Source organism: Anopheles arabiensis, chromosome 2, assembly GCF_016920715.1.
Source record: "Anopheles arabiensis isolate DONGOLA chromosome 2, AaraD3, whole genome shotgun sequence".
Classification (NCBI taxonomy): Eukaryota; Metazoa; Arthropoda; class Insecta; order Diptera; family Culicidae; genus Anopheles; species Anopheles arabiensis.
Genome location: NC_053517.1, coordinates 87,938,693 through 87,950,675, shown reverse-complemented (window position 1 = coordinate 87,950,675; position 11,983 = coordinate 87,938,693). Strand labels below are relative to the sequence as shown.

General features: G+C 50.3%; 4 protein-coding genes across 5 annotated transcripts; 1 reads left to right on the top strand and 3 right to left on the bottom strand.

Annotated features, from left to right (window-relative positions):
• Nucleotides 1-682: 682 nt before the first annotated feature.
• On the top strand, nt 683-6,944 carry LOC120894654 (transcription factor Sp4-like). Its single transcript, XM_040297371.1, is given in 8 exon segments — nt 683-1,633; nt 1,705-2,528; nt 2,619-2,703; nt 2,784-3,593; nt 3,720-4,346; nt 4,349-4,632; nt 4,714-4,846; nt 4,914-6,944. Coding segments are annotated over 8 exon segments (3,528 nt in total). The 5' UTR covers nt 683-1,492; the 3' UTR covers nt 5,538-6,944.
• Nucleotides 6,936-7,990, bottom strand: LOC120894697. The gene is made up of 5 exons (XM_040297450.1): nt 7,779-7,990; nt 7,562-7,708; nt 7,332-7,490; nt 7,177-7,260; nt 6,936-7,108 (listed from the first exon to the last, which is right to left on the bottom strand). The coding sequence occupies exons 1-5, from the start codon at nt 7,887-7,889 to the stop codon at nt 7,007-7,009; spliced, it is 603 nt and encodes a 200-aa protein (XP_040153384.1). The 5' UTR covers nt 7,890-7,990; the 3' UTR covers nt 6,936-7,006.
• A 66-nt stretch (nt 7,991-8,056) lies between these two features.
• LOC120894698 lies at nt 8,057-9,031 on the bottom strand. 2 transcript variants are annotated; one of them, XM_040297451.1, is made up of 4 exons: nt 8,735-9,031; nt 8,488-8,649; nt 8,319-8,423; nt 8,057-8,251 (listed from the first exon to the last, which is right to left on the bottom strand). In XM_040297451.1, exons 1-4 carry the CDS (start codon nt 8,828-8,830, stop codon nt 8,147-8,149), a joined length of 468 nt encoding a protein of 155 aa, XP_040153385.1. In that variant the 5' UTR covers nt 8,831-9,031; the 3' UTR covers nt 8,057-8,146. The 2 variants fall into 2 exon arrangements, with proteins under 2 accessions (XP_040153385.1, XP_040153387.1); XM_040297453.1 differs by having other exon boundaries at nt 8,145-8,442.
• Nucleotides 9,032-9,135: 104 nt separating this feature from the next.
• On the bottom strand, nt 9,136-11,588 carry LOC120894696 (gram-negative bacteria-binding protein 1). Its single transcript, XM_040297449.1, has 6 exons — nt 11,337-11,588; nt 10,817-11,268; nt 10,586-10,728; nt 9,952-10,121; nt 9,474-9,862; nt 9,136-9,406 (listed from the first exon to the last, which is right to left on the bottom strand). Exons 1-6 carry the CDS (start codon nt 11,449-11,451, stop codon nt 9,203-9,205), a joined length of 1,473 nt encoding a protein of 490 aa, XP_040153383.1. The 5' UTR covers nt 11,452-11,588; the 3' UTR covers nt 9,136-9,202.
• Nucleotides 11,589-11,983: the final 395 nt, after the last annotated feature.

The following is an 11,983-nucleotide window of genomic DNA, read 5'->3' as shown; positions in this document are numbered from 1 at the left end:
GAGTAAAGGATTGAAATTTAGTTTTACTTAGTACCAGGAGTTTGTATGTAGTGCAACCTTGTCCATGTCTTTTACGTCATGCAAAACGGAGATACGGCAATTTCAATTTTTCGACCATTCATCACTAATTAGTCGGTCTAGGTCTGCCCTTACTTCTAGTGCGGTTTGATATCAGTGAAGTATTGATTTACTCCATATCAGGATGGTTAGTCCATGCGGTGCTTGATCTCACGACGGGCATATTATTAAGTCGACTATGTTGAGACATGTATCATGGGACCGGCTGTCACTACTCTGCGATAATAATAACTGCCAATTCGAATGTCGTCAGTCATCCACGCGACCATGCTATGTATGGACGTGTAATTTCAATATAACTCTACTAAACTGAATGTTTATTTCGATACATTGAGAAAAGTATTTTCTTTACTTTGAGCCACTTATCTTTTCGAGTTATCCCTTTTATTATTTCGAGTTATTCCCGTAGTTATTCGACAAAATGGCAATCATTTCGTAACGAACAAATATTTCAAACGTGAAATATTTCACCACCCGCAAACGTCATTCATGCTAAACTGTCAAAAAGCAAGCAAGCAGCAGCGCACTATTAACCTTGGTTTCACCAAACGATACCTCCCGTACTGTTGGTGTGTGCGTGTGTGTGCGTGAGCTCGCTGTTTTGTCAGAACGGGGTAAAATTAAAAACAAAAAAAAAACCCTCAAAGCAAACCTCAGGCGTCGGGGCTGGAAATTTTTCGTGTCTCGTTTGGAAAAGTCGAATGAAGTGCCCGCGGGCGTGTGTTTTGTGTGATTCCGGCTTTCGATGGATTCTGTCGGTGATGGAGTTGCGAGATGTGTTGTGCCGTACCGTGCATTGTTGAACGAGCCGAACCAATAGTCGGTGGTGGTGGTGGTGGTGTTACTTTTGGTGCTAGTGCAATTGATTAGACGCTTCCGTTTCTTTTTTCTTGCTTCTTCGCTACTGTTAAGGTGGTGGGGGCGGTTTGTTGTTGCGTTTGATCAGACAAGGGCCTGGCTGGCAGCAAAACTGTGTATCGTTATTGTTGAATTGTTTGTGGGCAAGCATTTGCAAAGTGCATTATTTGTGTGTGACGCGCTTGTGACAGTCCTTTTCCTCCCGCTGTGTGTTTGTTCGCATCAAGTGAGCTTGGCGGGTGTTTGCTTCGTAGGTAACAGTGTGCGCGCGTGTAATTGTGTGCGTGTGTGTGTGTGCATTTGTGGAGGGGTGGTAGTCGCCAAAACGGCATGTGTTGATGTACAAATTGTGCAAAAAAAAAAAGATGATAAACAACAAAGCGAAAAGAGGTTAACCTAGCGCGGGAAAAGTGCGGTATCAGTTGTGGCGCGTATCGCGCTGTCTTCTAGTCATTTACACCCAGCACAGTCCCGAACGCACGGTGGTGCTGCTCCGCTAGGGGACGAATGCTGTGGTCGCAGCGGTCGTCCGAACCAGAACCATTCCAGTGCAGCAATGGCCGAGTACAAGAAGGTTTACTTTTCCGAGCTGTGCCGCCTGTGCGCGAGCAGTAATGTGGCGCGGGTGGGCATCTACTCGGAGGAGGGCCGCCGGAAGAAAATACACAACAAGATTACCGAATCTTTGCGTATAAATGTAAGTAAAGTGCTAATTTAAGTGCCTACAGATAAGTAGCACTGAGCTAATGCAATTTCCCTTTTTTACAGATCAACGAGACGGATCGTCTGCCGAAATCAGTATGTACCGCCTGCCTGAAGCAGGTGGAAGCGCTCGAAGAGTTCCGCGAAACGGCCGTAAAGGCGCAAAGCTTGCTGGAAAGCTGTCTCAATTCCCCGAGCGTAGAGAACGGTGGCGAAGTTTACATCCGCGATGTAAAGGCGAAGGAGCTGCCCCAGACGGTGGCACGGCCGCAGACAAGTGTGGTACATATCTCACCCTCGGTGCCGGTGGTTAGAACAGCGCAAGCGAAACAGCAGCAGCAGCAGCAGCAACAAAAACAACAGCTGCAGCGGCAACAACAGCAGCAGCAGCAGCAGCAACAGCAACAACCACAGCAGCAGCAGCAAAGACAACAGCAGCAACAAATAAGTACCACGGCGCCGATACTGATAAACAGCGTGCCGAAAAGCGTGGTCCAAACGGTCAACGGCAGTACAGTGGGCACGGTGGTGAGCAATGCCGGCACAGCCATGCCAACGATTTCGCTAACAACCGTACAGCAGCCGCCTGCTCTGATGGCAGCAAACACCGGCAGTGACTTTCTCAGCTCGATCATACAGGCGGTTGGCATCAAGACCGATGGAGACAATGCTAACCGAGCGGTGCAGGCGACGGTACAGCCACAACAGCTTCCGCAGTTAAACCAACCGCAAATGCTGACCATCCAGAATCAGCAGCAACCAAACCAGCAGTACACGATCATGTTCGATGGGCAGACGACGATAAAGACGAACAACAACGTGCACTACAAGCTGGAGAAGGGTGCCCTCGTGCCGGTTACACCGAAACCGGCCGACGCACAACCGCAGACGTAAGTCGGATCTTGGTTCCACATTGCATTCGTCATGGATAGGCAAAAGGTTCATCTAACAAGGGTTTTTTTTGTTATCTTTTCTTACAGCACCTTTACACAGGTGGATGAGTTTATAAAAATTAAAGCGAGTCCACCGAAAGCGGTCAAGCGTGATTCTACGCAAAGCCTGAAGGTGAGCGGTTTAAAGCAAAACTAATAATTTTCCCCAAAAAAATGTTTCCTTCATGTGCAAATCCCATTTCCTGCCCGCAGACTGACGATGCGAAAAAGAGACGAATCATACAGATCGTCAAACACCAGTCACCGACCCAGCCGTCGCCGCAGAAAGTGACCCCCAGCGTCGGTACCTTTACGATCGAGGCACCCACCATCACGTCGCCCGTTGCAGCCACGCCCGTCTCCTCGTCCGGCATGCTCGTGTCCGGCAGCAACGCGACGGGAACGATCTACACCAGCACACCGCAGAAGACGACGTACGCTTTGCCGGAAGTGAAGATTGTACAGGGCAACAACAACAGATGTATTGTGCCGATCGTGGTAAAGAACGAGAGCGCCACGGTCGATGCTGGTGGGGCTGTCAGCAATGCGACCAACGTTACCGTCACCGGCCAGCAGGTAATAAACAGTGCACCGCAAAACCAGCAGATACAGCTGTACATGAAGGTCGAAACCGGCCCGGACGGTGTCGTGCGGTTGGCACCGGTGCAGCATCCACCGCTAGCGATGCAGCAAACGGCCATTCCGCAGTACGGTATGGCGACCATTGGTACCGCCGCCGCCGGACAACCGGTCACTGCGACTATGCCACCGATGACGATTATAGGGCAGAGCCAGCCGATGGTGCAGGCGCAGCTGCAGGGCGGCAATTATGTGACGCTAGTGGGAAAGACTTCCACGCAGCAAACGCAAACGCTCACGGACGCGAATGGGCAGCAGACGAGCGTTGTCATGACGACGCAGGTTCCACAGGCAACGCTGCAGCCGATACAGCAGCAACAGCAACCGATACAGCAGCAACAGCAGCAGCAGCAACAAATGCAACAACAGCTATTACAACAACAGCAGCAGCAACAACAACAACAGCAACAACAGCAACAACAGCAACAACAGCAACAACAACAACAGCAACAACAGCAACACCAGCAGCAGCAGCTACAACAGCAGCAGCAGCAGCAACAACAACAGCAGCAGCAACAACAACAGCAGCAACAGCAACAACAACAACTACAACAGCAGCAGCAGCAACAACAACAACAACAGCAACAGATACAAACACACATCATTAAGAAACCGCAGCAAACCACCAACGTTGCCACGCTGCAGAACCAGCAGCGTACCATCATATCCCTCTCTACCGGCAGCAGTGTTACGGTCCAGAAGCAAGAGCACCGAACGGTCGCAACACCCCGCAAAGCCGCTCCACCCCGCCAGCCTACATCGACCCCGCCAAAGCTAGCGCACGCCTCCACCGCCCCCAAGCAGACCGCCGCAACGAACGGTCAGGGTGCGAGCAGTCATAAAGCGTCCAGCAGCAACAACTCCGCGCAGGGTGGCAAAGCCATCATCACGACTGGTCGTGCTGGTCACGTCATCACGTCGACAACCAACAACAACAACAACAACAGCAACGCGTCATTAAACAACAGTGCGTCGAGCGATCACGATAGCAGCGGCAACGAAAACTCCGAATCGGAAGCGAACCGCAACGCCCAGTCGCTGATGGCGTCGCAGCAGATGAGCGCCATCTCGGCGATGTCGAGCAAGCAGGACGCCGTATCGTCCGATCCGCAGGCGAAAGCCGGCGCTGGCGGGGGCGAACGGGGGCCGGTGGCCCGGGTGGCCGCACGGCGGGCGAGGTCAGCATAACGACGTGTGACGTGTGCCGGAAGACGTTCGGCCGGAAGGAGCATCTGGTGCAGCATCTGAAATCGCACATCGGGCTGCGGCCGTTCAAGTGCGATTCGGAGGGCTGCAACAAGAGCTTCAGCCGGAAGGAGCACCTGCTGCGGCACACCGTCTCCCACACCGGGCAGAAGATGTTCAACTGTGACAAGTGCCATAAGCTGTTCTCGCGCAAGGATAATCTCAACAAGCACAGAAAGTGAGTACACGGGCTTTCGGTGGACGGGGCGGTGGACTTGCTGGGCCGGCGTTACAATAGCTGTATTTTCTTTTTTTGCAGGACGCATCAAGACCAAGGCAACCCGGCGGCGTACAGCTGCAATGTGTGCAATAAGGACTTTTCGACCAAGAGCCAATTTCTGAAGCACAGGGACACGGATGGCTGCTACGAGGAGGAGGTTGATACGCCGAAGGTAAGTTGTTTTTTCGGATCATTACTGTGGAGCAGTTTAGAAGAATGCATTTTGCTCACTGTTTCAGCCGGTGCCACAGAAAAAACAACCACAAACGGTCAAGCAAGAGCCGAAACAGGAACGGGTGAATACGGTCACCATCCTCGAGACGAAACCATCGCAACCACCGCCCTTAGCACACGTACCCGTCACGAATGTCACCGTCTCCTCCGATACGTCCCAACCGACGACGATCGTGCAAACCGTTCCCATAACCCTCTCCCAAGTGCCCAACTCCACGACCACGATTCAGTTACCCATTCCTGCGCAAGTTCAACAGCTGATACAGCAGCAGCAGCAGCAACAACAGCAACAGCAGCACCAACAACAGCACCATCAGCAACAAAACGGTACAACCACACAGCAGCAAATATTTACCATCCCCGCCCATATACCCAACGCCAACGGGAAGCCGATCATTCACCAGCTGCAGATCGCACTGCCGAGCGGCGTGACCGGCCAATCACTAACCGTGTCCGGCACCAACACGGGCAACGTGCAGACGATAACGAACGCACAGGGCGCTACGCTGGCCAACCTGGGCGGCCGGGCGACAATTATAAACTCGGTGGACGGCAACACGGTGTACACGCTGCCGTCGAACTTTGTCTTCGACACGTCGCCGATCATCACGACCAGCCGGCAGTCGTAAGTGGGCGGCGGGTGGAATGGTTGAATCTCCCGCACGTTCGTAGTCAGGAGGAGTATGGTCTCTCTCTCGCTCTCTTTCTCTCTCGTTCGTTTTGCTATCTCGTTTCTATGTGTACAAGCATACATGTTTTGGGCTAGTTGGTGCAAAATGCAAGGAAAGAGTTATTGTAATTAATGTATTATTAGTAAGATTGCAACACGTTGCGCACGACTTTTTAGAGATTTCAACGGTAGAACGCTACTTAGTGGGATGAGCCACTGGGGAGGTGTATTTTGTGTAAGATATAAAATTACTACAGGCTAACAGTCAACGGAACGCAATCTACCACACACACACATTAAGAGGAGCTTTGTGGTGTATTTTAGAGTGAAGGTTTTCAATCAGCTTAGGCGTTGCTTATGCTTATTTTTATCCACCCTTCAAAAGAGACTTAGATACAAACCATTGCATTTAAAGAACGACTCGTGTTGCCATCTTGCCCCGTACAAAAAATGCGCTGCGTTGGTTGAAGCTTTTTCGATCATTAGTTGATCCGTTTCGCTTCTTCTATACGTTAGTGTGTGCATGTTTTTTCCCCTGTGTATGTGTGTATATGTGTGCTTATATACGTAAACTGTGCGTATGCATGTACAGTAAGAGTAGGATGAAAGTAAGGTGAGGGTTAGGCAGGCATTTTACAGATAGGACTTTTAGAGCAAGCCAACAAGCCCAGTTTTATTTAACAGCATTAGTAGTGTTCGGCACGTAAGGATAGCAAATAGAAGGCGTAAACCACAGAAGTAGAAGCTAAGCTATATGAAGAGAGAGAGAGAGGGAGCATTGACAAATCACCGACATTGTGCTTTGTTTGGCTTTGTTTTACGAGCTAATTTGCTGCTCATTCTGTTGTACACATTACCGCAATGATTTTATGCTATGGAATAAGTGTGTTTCTAATTGGCTGTATATTTTTGAAATTCTTTTTGTGGGGTTTCCTACCCCGCACGCCGTAAATTATGGTCGCTTCTTAGTCGTACATGTTCTATTTTTTTTTTCATTGTTTTGAAAAATTGTAAATTTTATCGACCGACCACCAATGTGCCGATCGAAACAGGCAGGTGCAACGTACTAAGTAAAGCTAATCGATTAATGTGTAGATTAATTTATTATCATCTGTAATCACGTTTAGAGCGCGGTAGGAGTAGTAGTAGTAGCAAGGGGTTAAATAGGATGCCCGTTTGATTGCCGGAAGCGAAACGATGCGAGATCTCGGGGAGATGCGTGATGCTCACGCGTTCGCGCGTGCGCTTGTCTTCTCCTCTTCTCAGACACCTTGCCAGCCAAGGGGGTCGCGTGTGACGGTGGCGTTAAAAGAAAAGTATAATTATTACTTTGTAAGTGAAACCAAATATATGTACCTAAAATGTACGGCAGCGGTTTTGCGTTGTAGGAAAAGGCGTAAGCGAAACATCCGAACAGTTTGGCTTGGTTTAAAACGTATCAGTGTGGACCAGAAAATGGGGACAGTTGTTCAGTGTGCGTACCAGCTGGTTACATTCGTCCGACGCTGTCCAGTACTGGGGTGGACAATTCTGAGCAGGAAATGGACAATATAATGCATTTATAAGCGAATGTGGATGTATTTGGGACAGGTACGTACCCGATACGTAACGGCAAAAATGCAATCTAGCAGAAGCCGCGGCGTTGAGGTGCAAGAGTCCGTCAAATTAATTACGGTTGGGTTCTGTAGAAATGAAAACGATCGCGATACGATCACAATTGCATCTGTTGATGCTTACGCTGAGAGCGACTCACCAAAAAAAGCTCATTGCATGCGCCGATGGCGTACTGAATGCGCTTCGTTAGCGTACTATCCTCGCTGGTGGCGTTGGTCAGCTGTTTCATTGCCGTCTCGAGCTGGAAATGGCCGTCCACCAGCATTTCGGTCCGGTTGAGGACACACTCCGCACGACACTGCCAAAACACACACACGTTCTAGATGATGTTTGAATCATTTAATAAGACTTTGCTTTGGTTTTGCTCACATTTTCACCTGCCAGAGCGATCGTTGACAGTGGAATCTCGAGGCACGGTTCCACCACGTCCGCCGGTAGCAGGTACGGTATGCTGCAGCAGGTCCGTGGATCGGTCAGGTTGAATGTTTCGCCGCAGGAGCGTACTGGTGGTGACGTCTTTCGAATGGATGGAATGCTTAAGCATTAACCCCGGAGTGTAATATCTGCACGTGACCACGTGACCTACCTCTGGCGGTTGTTGGTGGAAGCTAGGAAATGGTTCCAATTCTACCAAAAATCCATCGATAACGTTTCGCTGCAGGCAAACTGCTGCCCATACACATATTGTCAGCTGCATTTTTACCACCACCGGCACCCGGGACTGTACATTATTTAGAGACGGCAGCTACAGGCACAGTAACCGGTAGATTATATTTTAACGAGAGTGTTTATTATTTGCTAATGATAAGGAGCGCTGATAAATTGCCTTGATTTGCACATTTTGAAAAAGTTTGCAAAAACGAATTGTTACGTTTTGTGTTGCTTTATTGGGGAATGCAGTTGGCGTTACATTTTATTTCTTTTTCGCTGCGCAAATTATTCAACTCTCTCGCGTCAGATGTCCCATATGTGACGAAACAGGTAGTAACAGTTGTTCAGCGCTACCACAAACTGGCCACACCGATCGTTCTGGTAGTTCCAGTAGATGTCCGGACAGTCCTGTTGGCGGTTTTTGTGTAGGTAAATTATTTGGAGCTGTGTTAATATTTCTATTGCAAAACCATACCCTGTACACGATCGAGAAGGTACACTGAAGAAACCGGAAGGAGGACGGAATACATTGGGGTGATATTAAATTTTTCGCCACATCGCGCAGATAGAACGTGTCGGCCTGTGGGCACAGAACAGAGCTAAAGCTTTGTCGTAAAGTGTTGTGTGTCCCTCTGCTACCTTACCACTGTTATCATGTAGCACTTCTTCGAGGCCACCTCGATGACGTGCTGCCAGGTGAGCGTATCGTTCGGCACCTGGGTGGAGAGTGCCTTCACCGCCTGCTCCACACGAAACTGCCCGTTAAATAGGATGCCCGTTTCGTTCAGTGCACACTCGGCTATACACTGTCACGGGTTGAATGGGAGGAATGAATGAGGGAGAACTAGCAAAAACGATCACTTCAACTTCAACTTCTTTTTTTACGCTCACATTTTCCGGCAGTGGGTCGGGTACGCCCGGAATTGCGGTTGGTAGCGCTCGCGCTCGGCAGGTCTCGATCACTTGCTCCGGCAGCAGCCGGGGCATGCTGCAGCACTCGCGATAATTGACCAGCCGCTGCAGGCAGCTGCTTTCGCTGTACTGGGGATGATAAAGTGGCAAAACAATTCTTACACCGTACTGGTATAATTTTTGGCTTAAGAAAATTAGTCCGTTACCCTAGTGTCATTCACTGCAACCGATAAGTTGCATGAGATTATGACAGTAACGACTACTAAGCAACACGGCAGCATTACGCGTTGAGGCCACTTGACCAGCTCGTTACTGACTAGTCGAGGGCGATCGTTGGTGTTACCCTATTTTCTCCAAAAAACCGTCACAACCATCATTAATTTCGAATTATCTGGCCCGCTTTAAAGCACAATGCTTTATTTCATACACAGAGAAAAAACTGCTCCCCTACAGCGCATACACACGCACGTAATCGACGGTCAGCTCCGGTTCGGTCCAGGTGCGGTACCACGTGTTGCGGTTCTGGTAGAAGAAGTATTCCGCCTTCGGGCTGGTGTTGTTCCACGGTTTAGCCGTCCGCGACGGACCGGTTAGCGAGTGGTCGGGAAAATCTTTCACCCCACCCACACCCACACCGAGCGATACGTAAAACTGGAAATGGAGAAAATTGGCCCTGTCAGCTCCAGATGAAACTTTGCGTCCGATCCAACCTGCTTACCTCCCGATCGAACGGTGCCAACGGTGCGTCCGCACTCCACAGGTTGGCCTGCGTTAGGTTGTGCTGCTGGGCGTGCTGGCGGAAATTGGTGCGCAGCGCACCGTACTGGAACCCATCCACGGTGAGCAGTATTTGTTCCGGCGTCCAAACTAACCCGTACACGTGAAACTGATCGCCAAAGTGCTCCTCGTTCAGGTTGGAGCGCAGAAAGTCGGACCGCACTGGTCCGGTGTTGGTGATCAGCACTCCGCCCCGCAGCCGGTGGCCATCGATTTGTCTACCGTCGGCAGCCGCTAGCATACGGTTTGCGAGAATGTGCGCTATCCACATCTGGCCGGAGGCGTAGTCCGCATATCCGTAGTAGTTTTCGTACGGCTGGAGGTAAAGCTCTGATAAGCGAGAAGAGAGAGAGAGTAGGAGAGAGAGTCGTATAATAATAAATTCTATCATCCGGCGGTGCGTATGAGCGTATCCTTACGTGGAAAAATCCAATCTCCCTTCGGCAGCTTCGCCCGTATCTCGACCCGTCCGTAACGGAAGCGGAAAAAGTGTTTCGTGTTCAATTTGGCGGACACCACGGGCGGTAGAATCGTCGAGCGAGCCGCTTTCCGTTGGCATTCGTACGGATTGTTGGTGGGTGAGGTGCAGCTGTAATGGTGAGGGAGGAGGGGGAAATGGAAACGGCAGATGAAAAACCTTCCCTGTTTGTGTGACACGTACCGGTTGCCATGGGCCTTCCTGGATCAAAGCCACCGGCTTCTTGGAACGTGTGAATTGACGTTTGTTGAAGCGTCCTTTGATTAGTTTGGGGTTTTTTTTTCTTCTATTGACAGCAAACCATCACAACTCATCATGCGGTTGATGAGGTTCTGGTTTGCGGTAAGTGTTGCTCCATATCAGCAAAGTCTCGTTTTTAGTGGTAATTCTGTGTGATATTGATGAAAAGTGCCCTCAAGAAGTGAGCTTCGTAGAACGCAAGAGCAAACATCAAGACGGGCAAGTGTGCATTGTGACTTCCGCACAGCATGATTCCAGCGACCGAAAAACATGACCCTTGGGTGATAAGGCTTAGGAGGTGTAGAGGAGCTACACACAAAACACAACATTCTTACCCGGCGAGTGTCAGCTCTCCTGTGCGGATACGCTCATCGGTGTAGTCCGCGGTCTGCGTCACGAGCGTCGGTACGATGACGAGACGGCCCGCTGCGATGTAGCTGTTTTCCGGCGAGCTCTGGTATGACACGAATTCCGCCGACTGAAATGGGAAGGGTGTTTTGGGTACTTCTTAGTAATGCTGGAGGGCTCTCTCTCTCTCCCCACAGGGGTTGCTCCGTTGCATTTACCTCAGTGTCCAGTGGAATGCGCACTTCATGCTGCCATTTCGGTGCGAAGCTCGAACCCTGCTCGAACGTGTCCTCGAAGAGCAGCTTCCCGGCACAGGTCGGCTGGCCCCCATTGAATGTGGTAAGTGTCGGTGGACAGGGAGCAGGCGTCGTTGTCGTAGGTTTAACGGTGGTGGTGGTGGTGGAGGTCGTACTTTTAGGAGCTGCTGTAGCCTTTGTACGAATTACGGTGTGCTTCTTGTCCGTCAGCCAGTAGCCCTCGTTGGCGAACTGCACATACACCCAGTAGTAGATGATGGTACCATTCGGGAGGGCGGGTTTGTTCGTGTCGAACATCCATCGTCCATCCCCGTCCGGTGCCGTTACGTCCTCGGTGTAATCACCCTCCTCGAACTGGTCGAAGGGTTTGTTGAGGCGCGCGTGGAATGCGAACATCTGTAAGCCGGGCGTATCTGAGGAATGGGTTGAACTGCTAGAATTCGCTTCACAAACTCCGGGGCTTTTGATTCGGAATGCTTACCGGGTATGCTGGCACGGAATCCACGCATTGTCGGGTACTCGAAACGTACCGCCGGAATGGTGTAGGCCACCGTCTGCCCGACAAAGAGAAGCAATAAACTCCAGGTCCACCTCATCGTGTGTGTGTGTGTCTAGCTAGATGAACTTCACCCAGAATACGACAGAATGTCGACTTGTAATCTCTGTCACTCGCGCACAGTGTAACAAACAGAACTGCCGATGACACTTGCTCTCCTCAAAAACTGGTTTCGATCGCGACTTCGATTTGAACATCTCCCCGCTGCGCTCTTGAGAAATTAAGCCGGTTGAGATCTCTTCCTTGAAATGCATCTCCAAGGTAACGCTCTCTAGCACGCTTACGCTCAGACACTCTCCCAATTCTCGGCCAAGCAATCTAACAATCCGATCGCTCTTGCTCTATGTGATGCTGCTCCCAATGACCGTGACATTGAGAGTTCTCTCATTCTCCGTATGTTACCGGTATGCAAAGTAGACTGTTCTTTGGCGTTGTTTTATGATTATCGGGGGATCCCCATCTTGTGGGGGCATAACTGCTGAACAGCATGGGAATTTACCTTTATATTCAGAGTGTCTCATTCAATCCAAGAAAGATAGTTTAAGTCATGCTAGCGAATAAATTTGGCAGTT

Excerpts from the sequence above, each read along its gene's own strand:
- LOC120894697 (XM_040297450.1), bottom strand. The coding sequence starts at position 7,889 with ATGCAGCTGACAATATGTGTATGGGCAGCAGTTTGCCTGCAGCGAAAC. Across the intron at positions 7,491-7,561 it reads TCGCTCTGGCAGGTGAAAAT|TGTCGTGCGGAGTGTGTCCT; the intron begins GTGAGCAAAACC and ends GTGTTTTGGCAG. Across the intron at positions 7,109-7,176 it reads TTTTTGCCGTTACGTATCGG|AATTGTCCACCCCAGTACTG; the intron begins GTACGTACCTGT and ends TTTCCTGCTCAG.
- LOC120894698 (XM_040297451.1), bottom strand. The coding sequence starts at position 8,830 with ATGCCCCGGCTGCTGCCGGAGCAAGTGATCGAGACCTGCCGAGCGCGA. Across the intron at positions 8,650-8,734 it reads CCGACCCACTGCCGGAAAAT|TGTATAGCCGAGTGTGCACT; the intron begins GTGAGCGTAAAA and ends AACCCGTGACAG. Across the intron at positions 8,252-8,318 it reads CCTTCTCGATCGTGTACAGG|GACTGTCCGGACATCTACTG; the intron begins GTATGGTTTTGC and ends AACCGCCAACAG.
- LOC120894696 (XM_040297449.1), bottom strand. The coding sequence starts at position 11,451 with ATGAGGTGGACCTGGAGTTTATTGCTTCTCTTTGTCGGGCAGACGGTG. Across the intron at positions 11,269-11,336 it reads ATTCCGTGCCAGCATACCCG|ATACGCCCGGCTTACAGATG; the intron begins GTAAGCATTCCG and ends CCCATTCCTCAG. Across the intron at positions 9,863-9,951 it reads GGGAGATTGGATTTTTCCAC|AGCTTTACCTCCAGCCGTAC; the intron begins GTAAGGATACGC and ends CTCGCTTATCAG.